The 17,131-nt window shown below is 34.9% G+C and overlaps 1 protein-coding gene across 2 annotated transcripts; it reads left to right on the top strand.

Annotated features, from left to right (window-relative positions):
• Window positions 1–1,460: 1,460 nt before the first annotated feature.
• Window positions 1,461–16,373, top strand: LOC136804918 (uncharacterized). Of its 2 annotated transcripts, none has more exons than XM_067061447.1 (3): window positions 1,461–1,753; window positions 10,855–11,081; window positions 14,077–16,373. In XM_067061447.1, exons 1-3 carry the CDS (start codon window positions 1,564–1,566, stop codon window positions 15,532–15,534), a joined length of 1,875 nt encoding a protein of 624 aa, XP_066917548.1. In that variant the 5' UTR covers window positions 1,461–1,563; the 3' UTR covers window positions 15,535–16,373. The 2 variants fall into 2 exon arrangements, with proteins under 2 accessions (XP_066917548.1, XP_066917556.1); XM_067061455.1 differs by lacking the exon at window positions 1,461–1,753 and adding an exon at window positions 10,323–10,500.
• The last annotated feature ends 758 nt before the right edge of the window (window positions 16,374–17,131 follow it).

Raw genomic sequence — 17,131 nt, 5'->3', positions numbered from 1 at the left:
TATTGTTTGAAGTTTTTTTTTTCGCATCTACTATTTTTTTCATATTGCTGTTTGCTAACAGAGTTTCTTACAATATAAACGTTACATGAATATATATATCAGGAAAAAGGGAAAGTTATCAAGCTTTTGTTAAAGAATAAGTAGGAAGCGACCTGAAAGAATAGATTTTGTCGAAATTCCGACAATAATGGCGGAAGGAAGCTAAGTGTATTTCTTTTTTTGTTGAGAAATGTAATATAATATAGTTATCTATGAAATGTAATAGAAAAGATAAGATTGGAAGGGAGTTTTTGAAGGAAATGTAAAAAATATTAAAAGAGAGATTTTGGACACGTACGGTTGAGGTGGTTGTGGATTTTTTAGTAAATGGCTCGTTAGAAATCTTTATGGAGTTTCGTACCGTATGTGTTTTTAGATTTGGAAATAATCTTCTGAATATCCTGAGGGTATCCTGACTACAGTTGAATCTCTCTATTTCGATTTCAAAAAGGAGGATGAATTCTTATTCGAATTAGAGAAATAGAGTATTGCAATTACAAAGAGACTTCACTTCACTAGCATCGAGTACTTCGAGTGGATGATATATTTTGGGTTTGAATAAGAATAATAAGAAGAATAATTCTACGTTTATCTAACGCTATATGGATGTTCGTGTCTAACGTTATATGAGCGTTCATCTAACGTTATATGGATGTTCATCTAACGTTGGGCGTTCATCTAACGTTGTATGTATGTTCATCTAACGTTTTCTAGGCGTTCATCTAACGTTAGGCGTTCATCAACGTTATATTGATGTTCATATAAAATTATATGGGCGTTCTTAACTTTGATGGACGTTCAAAGACTTTAAACGATACCAGAAGGTTTTTCTACCTATACAGCCGTATTTTGCAGCTTGAATATTAGGCCATATTAGTTTTACGATTTTCATTTGATATTTTTGGTCGATTTATTTGCTGGTCTTGTGTGTGAGTAGCTGAGCAATTTCGTACCGTTTCAACTGTTTGCTCCCCTGTTGAGACCTCTATAATAGACGGATTTCCACGTTTGAAAAGATTTCATTAAGATTTTATTTATGTTTGTTTGTTGTTTTAGATTAATAAACAAAAGAAAATTTCTCTGATTAATCAAAAAAAAAAAAGAGAAATTAAAAGATAAAAGAACAATTTGTATGTTAACATACAAAAAAAATTGTCAGAATAGAGGAACGAAGTATTGCTTTGGTCTTGGAGTGCTGGCAGGAAGTTGCTTTCTATAAACGGGAAAAACTTTTGAGAAAAAAGGAGTTCGGAAGAGAGAATTATAACCCTCTTGAATAGCATCCTTGGGGGCTTATATTTGTTGCTTTTGTTTATATTGGAGAGCTGTTTATTGCCTCTTTCATATCAGTTTTGGATTGGAAACTTGTCTACACTTTTAGCATCCTCTTTAAATTAATGTTCTGTAATGTTGAAAATTTTAGAGTTAAATTGTTTATTAAAAGATAAGAAATTTATCAAAACATATCAACAACATATCTGACAAGAAGAACCAAATCTTGAATTTTGCACAAAATTTTATTTGATGAGGAGTCTCGTGGATACAACTATTTTACATCGTGAGTTTATACAACTTGGTGGTGGAGTTGCGGAGCCGTCGGTGTCACCCACACAACCACATCAATCAATGAAGATGAGAGAATTATCGGATGAAGAACTTGACCATACAGTAGTTGCTCAAGATATCAATTTAACAGAAATTAATATAAATGGCGGTGAGTTAATTTTTTAGTTTTTTTTTTCAACAATCTTGAGTATTACCAATGTGTTAGCTATCCTTGGGGGCTACACAGTATCCTGTATCCTTGAAAACAACACTGTGACAGGGGTGTCATTTTCGTAAAATTTAAAAGTTGTTTTATTGACCTTATACAGATGTGTAAATGTAACATTGATTTAACGTATTTATGTCCAGCAATACATCCTTTCCTTTCAGTTTTTTAAGAGCCAGTACAATAAGTTGACCCAATTCCTTGTTTTAACTGAGGCTTGACTGTTCTTATTGTCATCGTGATTTCAAACAACCCTGTGTCACAGACCCGGTGGGACCCCCTACCCACTTGAATTTGCTGTGAGACAGGGGTGTTTTGAAGGCTGATTAAGATTGTTCTTTAATATGTTCTAAGGTGTAAAGCGAGGTTGAGCCTCTAGTTCTTAAAAAATGTTCTTATAAGAAAACATGCTTTGTTTTCTAAAAGTATTCTTTGCACGAAACAACGTACGCAAACGGGACAATCTCGCTCCAAGTCTCTGAACTTCCGTTGCAGCAAGTTCATTGACGGCATTGGAATGATACCACTTCATAATTAAGACAATGAATCATTTAATCTCCATGGGGCTTAATCAATAATTTACGAAAGTAAACAGGAATGAGGGTAGGAAGTACGAAATTATACAAAGAAAAGTTTTGTTTTTCCTATATAGAAGCACGCGTTTTTGTTCTTTTGTTTGGTGCCGCGCGGATGACTAGTTTTACCTAGTGGAAATCCCGTTTTTATCAATTTTGTCATTCTTGTATGATAGTAACTTCCTATGTAGAGACCCCTATGACAAGTTTAAGCAAAATTGGTTGCGGATACTTTTAAACTCATTCGATAAACCAAAGGATGTTAAAGAGCCAATCCGATTTCTATTTCTGATTTAGATTTTTGAGCCTCACTCGTCGACAATATTTAGGGGAGATTGATTCCTTTGCTATTACTCTATACAGAGCGTCTTCTTAACATTATTCGTGTAACGTTACCTGGACGTTAGATGGGCGTTTAAGTTACGCTTTGAACCGTATAGAGTGAACACAACTTTAGACATTTGATACCAATCCTACTGCTGATTCAAGTTTTGTTTTCTCAGGTTGTTAGCATCTCTATCAAAATTAGTAGTTTTCAAGGATAATTAATGATGAAAATCATCCAAAACTTTTTAATGACTTTTCCAATTAACCGCAGCAATTACAAGCATTAGTGGTTTTCCTATTTGTGCATACCACGTAATAATTTGTTTCCAGAAGATTTTCGACTCTGAACACTTTAAAGAAGGCATAAAATCGTGTTTATACAGTAATTTGGTCCAAGAAAACTTTTTGTTGGAAGTACATATCGCTAAAAAATGTTTAAGCTTGCGTATTATATTTTCCTACCTTAAGGGCGACAAATTTATCATGGCTTACCTCTGTAAATTGTTTGAAATCCAAGTTTTTGAAAAAACTGCCTTTTAGAGGACTTTGAACAAAACTATGTCAACTATTTCAATTTCCTTTAAAATTGTTTACGATCGTTATTTGTAAGAATTTTTGTGATAAAAATCAAAACCTCAAAATCTCAAAATCATTTTTTAAGAACAATTGTCAGTAGCTCAAAATTGGTTCAAAAGCGTAAAATAATGCAACGTTTTAATGTTTTTCGACTTTTTTTACCTGAATCTACTAAAATTTAATCGATGTCTCGGGGAAAAATAATCACCTTTTCCTTTACAAAAAAACCCATGTACCTTTCAAGAGCAGCAGTGCTTGTAATACGGAAATACGGTCATATATTGAAAGAAAATACATTCACTATAAGCTTGCAGTGTTTTGACGATTTTGCAATCAAAATTCCTAAAACAGACTCAGTCTTCTTTAATGTCACGCTGGGCCGGAAGTTATAGATGAGATAAGCCTTTCTCTCTCAAGTTCACATTATGTGCTTTGGAGCAGCAACAGTACTGTGTATGACACTAGTTACACTTTTTTATGAGAACATCAACAATTTTGAAAGTGTTTGGGAGTTCTTACTTTTTTCAAGCCTAAAAGTTCCTAATTTTTAGTGTCTTTTTTGAGAATTTTGGTGCAATGTCATAAAATTGTATTTATTCGGAGTCTGCAAAGCCTATAAATGTTTTTGACACATTGTCAACCTTTTATCTTCGAAACCTAATGTTCTTATAAAGTTTGTTCTGACAAAAAATGTGTAAGTCATTTCTCGCACAGCAGATGATACATAGGACACACATAGACATCTTCGGTCTTTATTTTAACTCAATCCCCCCTGTTACAATTATAGTTTGATGGTATTGGACTTAGTATGCCCGTCATATTCACTGTGAAACTTGACTTTGTATTACGTAATGATTTTTGCTTTATGACCAAGATGTCCGTACTATCGTCCACCCGAATAAACCTATCGACTTCCGCCGGAAGTTGTTTAAACTGTTAAATGATTAGTTTCGTGGTTAGCTTATAACCTTTCTGTTTGTTATTCTTTTTGTCAACTTAGAAACGCATGCGCGTAAAAGGAATCAAGATATCTGACATTTTATTACAAGAAAAGTTAATAACAAATCGCTCACTCTTTCTTTAGTTAGTTTTCAATGCTCTTTACATCTTTTTAATTACCCAAATCATTAATAATACTAAACCCTTTGCGTATCACATTCACAAGTTCTTATTTTATCCGTAAATTCTCCAAGCTTAAATCTGGAAGATTCAGCAACTCTATCAATAATCGAAGTTCTTAAAAAAAGCGGAAATGTTTTATCATTAAGGATTTTAAACTTGTTGACATCATCAAATTTCAAGAGAAAAAACCTCTGTTTGATATTTGATACACTTTATATTATATGATTGGCTTGAAATACTACCCCTTCGCTGGTAAGTAAATCACTCATCGATTGACAAGGAAGGTTGGAGTGTTTACCTTTTTCCTTAAAAAAATCTAAAGATTTCCTTTTTAAATTGCGATGTCTATTTACACCATCTGCTCACTGCTGCTCCCCCATTTTTTTTGACTGTCTCTAGCTGTCATCATGATTTTTAAGCGCCACTCCCGGATGGATTCATTTTAGGGATCTTTAGCTCTTGTAATATGGAAAAACATGCTATTTGACCGTTAAATCCATTATAGTGTTATAATATATAAGAAAACTAAGGAAACTTGAAACTGGTTCGAAGTTGCGGTCGAATTCTTTTGACAAGTCACAAGTTATTTTTAGTATCAATTACCTACAAAGAATTCGATATTTTTTTAAAGGGAAACTCTTAAGAAAAAGGATAAAAGTCGGATAAAATAATTATTTCACTTAGTAAAATGAGCATTGCAGACACACCGCTCACTATTTTTTGCAGTACTTTTAGTAGTACGGGATACGATACATAGAGTACCCTAGGATGGACAAACTTTCTTATTACCGTGAAAAATTTCCTATTACCACAAGGGAAGAAGACCGCTAACACTCTGGGTAGGTACATGTTAAAAGAGGACTCAAAGGGGTAGTAAATAGAATAAATAAAGTCGAACACAATAGTATAATGATTTAAACAGTATCTTTCATTGTCATCATATAAGTGCCATCAAAAACGTCCTTCTTCCCTTGGAGTCGCGCGTGAACTGCCTTAGTCTCACTGGGGTCTGGTTTAGTGTGGGAATCAAGTGACCCGAGCGGTCCACCAGTGATCTGCACGGTTGAAACCGTTTGTGGTGAGGCTCTCATATACAAAAGTAGCTTCAACTTGTTAAAACAGCCAGTATCAGGGCCGTTATAGAAATAAAAGCGAAAAGATTCCGGAAATGCACCAGGAATGTTTCCCAGGGAATAACAAAGTTTAGCCAACCTATATATGGTGATTTATAAAAATATTCTACCATTTTGAATTGTTAATTGGACGATAAGCATTTGTCTTAACAACACCAGAACATTTTTCCTCTCAATTACTGAATGTTTGAGATTTCTTAAATCTTACATCAAATTCGATAAGCATATGAAACTCAATTAAAATTCTTAAGGAAGGCTTATCGCCCAGTGACAGATGCGTATAGGAAGTTGACATTGAAAATCAATCTACGTCTTTATGAAATTAAATCAGTTTTTAGATTCTCACTAAATCATTTTAGAGTTAGTTCAAAACACAACAGGCCGAATCAAGCTTGTTATACCGAATTTTTCAATTCTTTCTTTTGATGCTTATACCAATTAAATGTTTTAAATCTAATTTTAAGCCATTTTTCTATTGATAGATTATATTTTAACTGTATTTCCGTCTGCTCAGCAGACAGGAAATTCGAGGAGTGCTGTCTCATCTTATGACAGTTTTCACATGCTCAAAATCCAATTAGTTTTGCGTTGTCGAAATGTCGCTGTTTCTCGAATAAATTTTCCATACAAGCAAAATATACATATTGACGGGAAAATTAAGCTTTTAAACGCACAAAAAATTAAAATGCTTGAGAGTGTGACGTAGGTCAGAAAACCTTGTAGGACGAAGATTGGGCTTTTCCAGAAAAAAATTTTGTGGCTGGAAATGCTGTAACCCCCTGGAATTCCAGGCAATTTCAGGTTTAAGCCCCTCTGGAATTTTGAATTTTAATAGGTGTTAAAAGGATACCCCCATGGAATTCCAGTTATTTTTGACAGAATTTTGTATCTCCCTATGGAATTCTGCCACATATCAAACCTTACCCCCTTGGAACGGAAATGGACCTCCTCAACAGGGGGTATACGTTTTTTTTCTGGAAAAGCCCATTTATTTTTTCGCCGTTTTCGTCAGCCTGTCTACGCATCCACAAGCAAAGATGTTTCTTAAAGATAGTGACGTGCGAATGAGACTACGTTTTTGTTCTCCTTCGGACATTACAGTGTGTCCCAAAAAAAGTGGACACATTTTTATATCAGTAAAGTTTATGCAAAATTTTTGACCTTTTGACTTGTATACTTAATATTTAAATCTCAAAAACCTATTAATTTGTCAGTTTTTCGGTTTTACTGACGTGGAGGATTTCCAATTTTCCATACTGTAAGAAAATCAAGTAAAGGGTTGGTTTTCTTTGCTCAAACTTAATAATTTTTTTGAGAGGAAATTTCACCACACTTAACCATCGGTTTTCCTCTTTCCTCGATAAGAATTATTTCTTCCTGTAAATTCACCTTTTGCTTACGTAATTCAACCATCTCCTCTCTCTCCTGTAGATAACATTTCCTTTTCCTCCCCTCTGTCTAATCTTTGCCTTAAAATAAACCTGAGCTATTTGAAAATGAAGATTTTTAAAGGAAGTTGTAGCTTCAAATATGATGAAATATTCATATTGTAAAAATTGCATACGTAGATAGTTCCTTTTGAAACATGTTGTCATGGGACATTTTCATATATTTGAGGTAGGGTCATCGAGTTCAGACTCTAGAATCTTTAGCAAGGATGATGCAGGAAATGTATGACTTATAAAAAGTTGTAGCCCTCGTGGTTATATGGTCGAGGCATTGGCCAAACACGATTGTCAAAGCCTTCAAGGGAGAAAAATTAAGCACATTTAAGGCTTTACTTAGTCATTAACATGGTATTTCTTAGAAAATTGCACAAATACAAAAGGGTTGAAATAAGAACTAAGAATTTTTTTGGCTAAAAAAACCCAGAGTTGAGAAGATCCGAAAATTTCACAAAACTTCCTTGCATATTATCTGTTGATCCACGTCATTTTGAGATTCTTTCTGACGTTTGTCGGAAGTGAATTGACGTTATAAAATCATCATTTTGGTGACTTATTGTTTTGATACAAAATTCTTTGAATCCAAACTCATCAAAAATTCTATTCTCTCCTAAACCAACTTTTAGAAATTCGTAGGATTCGTAGGAACTCCAGGATATCCTCATTAATGACCATCTACTTAAGGGTAAAAAGGATAAAAAGCCCCTATTTTACCTCTTCCCATTTTTATGACATAATTTTCACCTCAAATTAGATCTTCTATATCCGATTTGGACAAAAATTTTAATTTCCGGGGGTTAACATAACCTTATTAAACTAAACCAATTTGTAACTTTTCACATAAGTGCTTATTATAAAGAAATCATATAAAATGCTGATAAGATCAGAAAAAAACGCATCAGATCCTCTCTGAGGCTTTTCCATTTATAACGATTTCCGCGCTCAACAGCTAAACATCTAAAACGTTTGATAATTTGATGATATTTTCTTATCGTTCAGAGGTTCGGGGTGAAAGTCTTCCAGTTTGGTTACAAGAGGAAAATGACTTGCTGCTTTAAAAGCCTCTATCAATTCCTATCAACACAGTCAACTCTCTCTAATTCGAACCTACTATTCGAAACTGTCTCTCATTCGAACTATAATAATGGTCCCCTCAGCTAGATGTTAGTTTAAAATACTTTTATTATACGAATCTCTCTCTAATTCGAAGAAAATTCTTGGTCCCTTAAAGATTGAATTAGAGTTAACTGTGTATTCCACTAAGCTTCTGCTCATCGTCTAACGAAAAAGTTCTAGACATGATAGAGTCAGATTACTTTGGTCATTGCCTGTTTCCATGCATATCATCTAGCTGCACAACACTTTTCATTATAATTTGAATGCTATTCCTGTTATTGTAGAAGCACTTAAGTCTACTTCCGATCGATTATTCACTTTTCAAAATAAGACTTCATGCCGATGTGACGCCGTTCTAGACAAATCGATTCAATACCTTTTATGATACCACTCAAAACACGTCTTGCCAGGGTGCCATCTCTCTATAGACGCTCTATTTTCTGTTGCAAGATGCATTTGAGAAAAGATGTCGTTAGAAAATGTACTTAACTTTCTTAAGGTCGGGTCAATAATGATATATAGGTGAATCAGGTATCTTAGAAATAAACTCCAAGCTAAAAGAAAATTCACAAAAGGACTTTATTTTCGAATCAAGTTTACACTGGAGTTTAGAGCTGTCATTTGTTCTAAACTCTACCGCCGCAAGATTTACTTCTTATACCGCCATTATGGATTGTAAACTCTATGCATTTTTCACACGTTCATTCTTAGGGTCGCATAAGACAAACTCCCTGATCCAGTATTACACCTTTTTTAACATTGAGTTTAAAGCCCCGAAGGGCTAGAGAGGAATCTCTCACCTTTCTCAAACAAGAAACTAGGCAAAGCCTTTCGAATGACGGATTGAATCTAGCAGTGTCTTTCTTTTCGCGCGGTATACTTTTCCATAAAATCTAGCCATAAATTTTACTTTCAAACGCCAGCGTTTGTGTGAAAACAGCGCGGGTCAAGCGTTTTGGATGCTTCATTTCCCATCCAAGAGTTTCGGACCTAGCCTCTTTGGAGCTTTGAAATCAATGTTTTGTAAGCCAAATCTCAGGCTTGTTTTACCCAATCATCTCACTCAATTAATCACCAAAGTGACACACCGAGGAAGTAAGCTGTTCCGTAATAGGCGTACGCGCGATCTTTCTACTCTACCGAGTTAATTAACGATTAATCGTTTCCTAGATTAAGTAATATCACTTCGTTGTCTCTTTACCCGTTTTAACAGTAAGACTGTCTATCCTTTTTCCTGATTTCATAAGCCCACGTTTCATCAACAAAAATTTGTCGACATTTTTTTTTCGTACATAATAGAAAATAGTTAGTAACGGAATTTTGACATTTTTGTTAAATTTGAAAAGCCGGGAAGCAACTGAAATCTTTTTTTTTTCAATAATAAAGCCAAAAATACATCTGTATAACATTTTGTATTAATAGTATAGGATATCCGAAAACTCTGCTTCTCATAACTCAAAACTCTGCATCCTTGTCCGCCATGTCCTATCATGCATGTTTTTGTATAAGAACAAAAAATATAAGAACACAAGCAAGATTTCGGGGGTCGAGATAGTGAAGAATATAGTTTCTGGGAAAAACCAACCAGGAAAAACCAGAATACTACCGAAAATGAGTAAATTTTAAAAGGAATTTTAAGCTCACAATCCAAAATTTACAACGGCTTAGGAGGGATAAAAACCAACTCCACTCCTCCATCGACCGTGATCCTTCACCCAATATCAAACGCTCCAAAAATTTTGATGTTCTAATAAAAAAAATGCAAGTCTTTTGTCGAATAATAAACAGATAATGATTTTTGTTAATTGATTTCCCCGCGCGGTAGAAACGAGATATCGGAATTGGAATTTTGTCATATCTGTTGTTCAAATGACGGATCTAACTTGTCAAGAAAATGTTCCGGCTTTTCCATATTTTCAACAAGAAACGGTTTAAAATTCCGTTTTGTTGAACATGATGATTTTTTATAATCTCCTCCCTTAACTCTCTTCGTCGCTGGACACACTAAAGAGATATAAGATCACATGTAGCAATTATCGCTGGATCCACTAACTGAAATAAAAAATAAATTGATTTTGATGGCATGCTACCGGACGTGAGACCGGATTCGTTCTGACATCATTGCCCGTAATATCAGATGCCGACAAGTTGTTGCGTTCTTTCTCAATCATTCCTATTAAGTAACACAAAAACATATGGGAAGTGTTGTGCCTTGCTTAACAAACACTTAATCAGAAGTTTTAGTTAGTTGTGAATACTTCTTCAAGGAACAAGAAAAATATTTTTCGTTTTCTTCTTGTAAAATCAGATTTTCCAAAAGTGTTGTTTTGTTTTCTTTTTGATTTTGATTATTTGGTGGATAGTTTTTTCTAACAATTGAAAAATGATGGATTACGGTATGTTTTGTGCACTGAGATTTTTTTTCAGAATTCTTCCTTTATTTTTACTGGCAAAAAGAACCTTTTTGATTGTACCGAAATTCAACACTTTTCATGATTTCATGTTGCTGACAAGAAATTTAAAGCGGATAGGGCTCTTTTGTAGAAAGTATTGGGAAAGGTATTACCTACTCAGCCTCCTTCTTCAAGGACAAAAGATCTCTAAAAAATACTCTAACGATAAAAGAACATTCAAACGTTCCTTTATAGGTGCAGTTGAACCTCTCTAAGATGACAGAAAGATTCAAACTACAGAGGTTCGAAATAAAAATAGTTGACTGTGCCTCAAATTCAATATATTCCTTTTTTAAGGTCCTCGACGCTCAGTACATCTATGGGAATTCCTGTTAGAACTACTAATGGATGAAAACAATGCACCAATGATCGAATGGACAGATGAACGAAATGGAGAATTCAAATTGAAAAACAGTGAAGATGTAGCAAAGAAATGGGGCCAACGTAAACACAAAGATGGAATGAATTATGATAAATTGAGTCGAGCTCTTCGATATTACTACAGCAAAGATATTATCAAAAAGGTAAATAATTTTGTTTGTTTGAGCTACTGGTTATCATTTTACCAACAACAATAAGACTGCATCATATTCCACACCACTGTCTCACAGCCCTGGTGGAACTTTTTTCCGCAGCGGGGATTAGAATTTTTATCAAAACCCAATGGAGATAGAAATTTTATTGTTCCCAGCTAAAAAAAATCCAGTGGGGATAATTTTGAAGTGAAATTTTTTTACAATGCATCTCAAATGGGGATATGAAATGAAATTACCCAGTAGGGCTGAAATCGTAGGGTATTTTTCCTACCGGGTACGAAGTTTTGGCCAAATCGTCCAATGAGGTGGTTGGTGGTCTCACTAGATCTCTGGGATCTATAAGTGAGGCTCAAACCTCACTAGGTACTGATAATTACAAACCTGAACAATTCACTTAAAAAGATTCTACAAACTATTTCTACGAAAAAGTTTGATAACGTCTATTTCAACTAGATCTAATCCAGCCTTCAAGACGTCAGAACAAAAAGCTCTTTTCTGTCGGATATAGCATTGGTGGAATGACGTGAATTTTTTTTTGGCTCAGTTCATTCTTTATTAAGAAAGAGAATTTTTTGAAATAGCATTTAGTCCATTTTTAAACACCTATGTTTTAGTCATGGTCTATTAGTGACTACCTAAAGATATTTTTGAAAGAAGATGTCTATCATAGACACGGGGAACCTGTTATATTAATTTGTCAGGAACGAAATTTGCTAACTAAAAATTTGTCTCTGTGGGGAATTTCCGCCATAGTTGAAAAACATATTTCTAATTTGTTTCATATATACATGTAACATAATTTCAAAACAACGGTTGACTCCCTGACTGTGAATCACTCGATTACCGGTAAAAATGACGGAAGGCATCAACGTCCTTTCATTTCCGGCCCCCGTTTTTTATTGTTTTGTTGTATAACATGCGCGCGTTTATAGAACGAAAACACATCAAACTGTAAATTTTTTATAAGCATCTACTATTCCTTAAATAAAAAAATTGCGTGAAAATTGTTTATGGAGATAATTTTATCATTACAGGGTCTTGAGGTGTTTTAAAAAGTTTTTTCATCAAACAGCACAAATTTTAGGATAAGGTTTGATAAAATATGCCAAGTTAGTCAAAAAAAAATTAAACTTAATTTTATGTTTATATGCTTATAAAAGTGAAGTCAGCAAAAAATTATCTCTCTAATATTAAGTTGTTCCCGAAAATGACGATCTTCCGGTTTATAGCTTGCATTGACGTCAATAGGATTGGAATAAACCAACCAAAATATTCAACTAGTCAGTTATTGAGTGTTATTTGGATTTTCTTAATCGTTTTGTTTTTCTTCAATATTTCTTTTCTGTTTTTTTTTTAAATATTTTTGTTTACTTTTCCTGTTTTTAAGCACATTTTCATCACGTATGCCTGATCCGTACTTTATACGCTAATCTTTTACGTAAACACTCTCATTGAAAACTCACTCACACAAACTCACAATTATAAACTTATATTTTCCTTGCATCGGCAGAAATATTGTTACAGCCAACTCCCGCTAATTCAAACTCGAGTACTAAGTTGTTCGAATTACAGAAAGATTCAAATTAAACTTATAGAAAGTATATTGCCTTTGACGGGAACTGAAGAAGAGTTCGGATTTTAGAAAAATTCGAATAAAAGAAGTTTGAATTTACGAGAGTTTACTGTGCATCTAATTCTCTAACACCCTTCGGAGTTGCGGAGGTTTTCGAGAGGGTTTTTTTATTTGAAGAGGCATAAAGTAAAATTCGAGTTATAAAAGTTCGAATTATGGAAATTCTACTGTAGAAAAATAATAGTGAAAATTTTCAGAAATGACATGGCCCCCGGCGTGCGCATCGAATTGAGGGGGCCAAAAAAATATTTCGCCCACCATGGTTGGGCGACGAAGAAAATTTTCGACTTTTCGCCCTTATTTCACCCCTCTAAACGGTATATATAAGATTTTTCAAAGTAAAAAAAAAACACTTTGCAAAATATTGGGGAGGCCATGGCTAATTCGAGATGTTCTACTATTCGATACGATCCCTTATTCGATAATATTAAAAGTCACCGAAACAAGAAACTCTCAAAACCGAAGTTCTTCTGTTAGATTCACTCCTTTGTTCGATGAAAATCAATTCCTCTTAAAAATCGACTCGTAAGAGCGTCAACTGTATTCAAATTTGGAATAGTCAGACATGTACAACAAAATGAAACTGATCTCCAAATCTCCCTTTTCCTCTTGATTTTTTAAAAAAGGGAAACGAACCAGAAATGATTTCTCCCACTCAAAGATAAACAACATACAAGATTTATAGAAGCGGTACTTTTCCAAATGTTTTCTCTGATCCAACCGCTTTATTGGCATAAACGTTTTTTCAATAAGAACAAAGTATATAAGAACAAAAAGGTTTCAAGTCCATTGTACAAATTCTTTAAAAATCACACAAAAATATATTCAAAATGCTGTAAATAAGAACAGTTTAAGAAAAAAGTCATTGGAATTTTCCCCTAGCAAAAATACCCTATAATTTCAGCCCCACTGTAAAATGAACTTTCGTTTCATCGATGCATTTAAAACCCCTACTAAAGCTAAGAAGATACCTTAGATGCTCATAAACATTTGTGAAAATATATGATGAAAAGTAAAGCGAACCACAATCTCCTGTTCAGATTGGAAACAGGATATCGTTGTTTATAAAATCCTTTTTGTTTCTGAAAAATGAGACTCGCTTGATTTCCCTCCATGAAAAGTTACTGTAAAAATTTTCTGTGAATAAAAAACACTTATTCCAGACTTATTCCAAATCAAAACCTTAAGTCGAACCTTTCTTAAAATCTAACTACCCCAGTCCCAGTATTTCCCGTTCGAGTGCAAATTAACGAGAGTCAATCATACTCTTTTTAAAGAATTCACAGAGTAGTACTACTGTGTTAATGTTTTTCAGTATCTTATTTGAAAACTTTTTATCTTTCTCCGCAGGTCAGTGGTAGACGTTTTGTGTACAAATTTGTTGCATCACCTGAAATGCAGGCTGCAGTAAACGCTATCAAAACACATATGCTTCGTGGGGGAGTCAAACACATTCCAGTCGGGCCTTTCCCACACTACCAACAAATGCACGATGACGTCAAAAGACAATCAGCTGATGTCAAACCATATATCTATCACTCACGACCGAATAGCGTGTCACCGCGTCTTGAATACGGTCGCCCAAGTCATCATTCGCCACCGCTACGTTCACGAAGTCCACATCGTTCAGATTCAGAGGAAAGAACTGAACATCGTGCAGGGTCTATAGTTCTTGAACATTCATTCAGAGCAAACCATACTAATTCACCACCATTGTCTTATTCTAAAGAATCAACTTACTATCGTGGAGGTGTCGGTGAAATCAAACGAGAACCGGAAATGTATCATGAACGTAAAAGACGACATTCCGATCATGAACTTGATGATGAAATACACCATCGTTATCGCTACTCTGATCCTAATTTCCCTCGCTCACATCATCCAAATCATAGGCCTAACAGAGTCGAGCGACGTAGTAGTACCAGTGACTATCCAGTTTTTCATCATAAGAAAGCAAGTCCGACAGCCGACAACCGTTTGTCACTGTATGAAGAAAATGCACGTAAATTTGCTGAAGAGCGATTGAAAGTTCTTGATCGTTTTCATTTCGGTCGCGATGCAAGTTTATTCAGACGTCATGGCTCGCCCGGGCCGTACGACCGGTACGAAGTGAGTCCTGGTCACGCATCTTCGAAACATAAAGACCATCACAGGGACTCTCCTTCACATCAAAGAAGTTATAAAAATAATAGAATGCCTCATTATGACCATGAGGAAGGTGGGTCACCATCTCGACCACATTCACACCATAGTGACGAGTCAACTAAAGACCTACACCGTACACCTGCTATCGTTCTCAGTACGAACTACTTACCAAAAGCACCTCAACGTGATGTCTCACCTCGCCCTCAACAACAACAACAAGCAGAAGAACCAACGTGTTACATGTATAGGCGTTATTCACCCATGATTAGTGTCTCAACACAAACAGAGGTGCAATCTAATGGAGATAATATCCAGAAATATCCAGTAAACTCTCCTCAAAGTAGTAGCAACGGGGAAACTAACGATAACACATCTATAAGAGATGAAATTAAAGCTGAAGAAAGCATTGATAATAATATTGAAAACACACCTGTTGTTGAATCTAACTATCGTAAAAATTGGAAAGTACCAAGTCCTATTAATACGAAGTTTGAAGAAGAGCATTTTAAATACCATAATGGTAACCATCGAGAATCATCACCAAGAGGATCGCCTACAGACCATGGGAATTCACTCAGTATAAACAAATTCGGCTGTGTTGAGACTATAGAGTCTCCGTCAGGGACAGGAACTGTGGTAGTTTACCCTAAAGAGATTGTTTAAAAGGAATTTGTTGGTTTTTGATGCGTGGTAGAGCCTTAAATTTTTAAATTTTTTTATTTTTGTATAATAGATGGATGTATACCATATTACGTATAAGGAGGAAATGATGTTATTGTAGGTACTAGATATGTATGGATCTGGTTTTTCTGAGTACCGCAAATCGCAAGCTTTTGTCTGTCCAAAAAGTAATCTTTATCGATACCATACATGTGAGTCTTTGTATCATATTTTTCGTTTTTCGATTCTATTTTTCCTGATAGAGACTTAACCGCTTTTCTAAATGTCAATTCAATTTTTCTCAAACAAAATGTATTGAAGAGATGGTCTCGGGCGTCAGCACCTCAAACCAGGCGTTTGCGGTTCAGAATCCCCGCTCCTTTCAATGTTCCGCTAACTTCATCGTTAGGGTAGGTAGCTGGCCGTGGACCCTGTGAAAACAATCGAAAGACTGTCTAAAAGTCTTAGATTACTGGGCTATCATCCACTTTAAATATCGATTCTATCTATCTATCTAGCCTATTATTGTCATACTATGAAAATATTGGCGTTTATTTTTTGTGTTAGTTATAATTTGTGATGGAGTATATTAGATGTATTATGTATTATATATTGTTATTTGTTATTATGGTCGCGTTATTATATATCATTATTTTGTCTTGTAATATAAATTTGAAAGTGTTAACGATTTATGCCTAGTTTTATTATGTCAAGTGCTGATATTTAGCCCTTTTATTATACATGTCCCTTATAAAAGAATTTGGGGAATATTTTATGTAAATGAGAAATATTAGATGGTTTACAGTTTATTTTTTACAATAGAAGATAAAACGAAATCAAAATTGTACTCGTATTTTTAACATTCCAGTGGCACCCTCATTTACGACATCACCCAAATTTTTTGCTCTACATGATCACGTGTAAAAAAGCACAAAATAGAATAAATCATACTCATACATTCAGCGCCGTAGGAAGCATTTTCATATTGAGGGGGCTGAAGTTTAGTGACACCGCGAGGGCCAACCATGGTTTGGCCCGAGGGGGAAAATTTTGAAAATTTGAGCTCTAGATTGCTTGAAAATGCACTCAATTGTGACAATTATGACAAATTAAAAAAGAAAAACATTTTGCAAAATAACCATTTTTGAAAAAATCATTGGGGGGGCATAGCCCCCCCCTTGCCCCCCCCGTTGCTACGGCACTGTACATATCACGCCTCAGGTTTTTGCCCTATCTTGCATCACGCCAAAATAGACGATATCGGCTTCACATGAAAACTCAGATTTGACCCCCGAGAATTCCCCATGCTTTGCGCGGAAAAAATTTCACCGTGAACCTGTCGGCTTTCCTCCGAAAGGAAACGAGGGAATGCGAATGCGGTGCAGAAAGTGTGGAGCTCCGATCTTTAGACGATTGCTTATTTCAAAATCACGGTAATCAATGCGAATCTCGCTCTCATGTCTCGAGAGAGAGTTCACATGCGGCACTGCTATTGAATTGAATTGAATTTAGAGTTCTAACTCTTATCTAAGGCTTTTGCTCATCCTCTAGTGAAAAAAGTTTCTATATAGGAAGTATATCTCAGTTTTGACGAGAGAAT

The sequence above is a fragment of the Clytia hemisphaerica genome, unplaced genomic scaffold (assembly GCF_902728285.1).
Source record: "Clytia hemisphaerica strain Z4C2 unplaced genomic scaffold, Clytia hemisphaerica genome assembly, whole genome shotgun sequence".
Classification (NCBI taxonomy): Eukaryota; Metazoa; Cnidaria; class Hydrozoa; order Leptothecata; family Clytiidae; genus Clytia; species Clytia hemisphaerica.
This window is presented reverse-complemented; position numbering and strand designations above follow the sequence as displayed.

Bases quoted from the DNA above. Each gene is read 5' to 3' on its own strand.
- LOC136804918 (XM_067061447.1), top strand. From the start codon at position 1,564: ATGAGGAGTCTCGTGGATACAACTATTTTACATCGTGAGTTTATACAA. The intron at 1,754-10,854 runs GTGAGTTAATTT...TCCTTTTTTAAG, and splicing joins AGAAATTAATATAAATGGCG to GTCCTCGACGCTCAGTACAT. The intron at 11,082-14,076 runs GTAAATAATTTT...CTTTCTCCGCAG, and splicing joins GCAAAGATATTATCAAAAAG to GTCAGTGGTAGACGTTTTGT.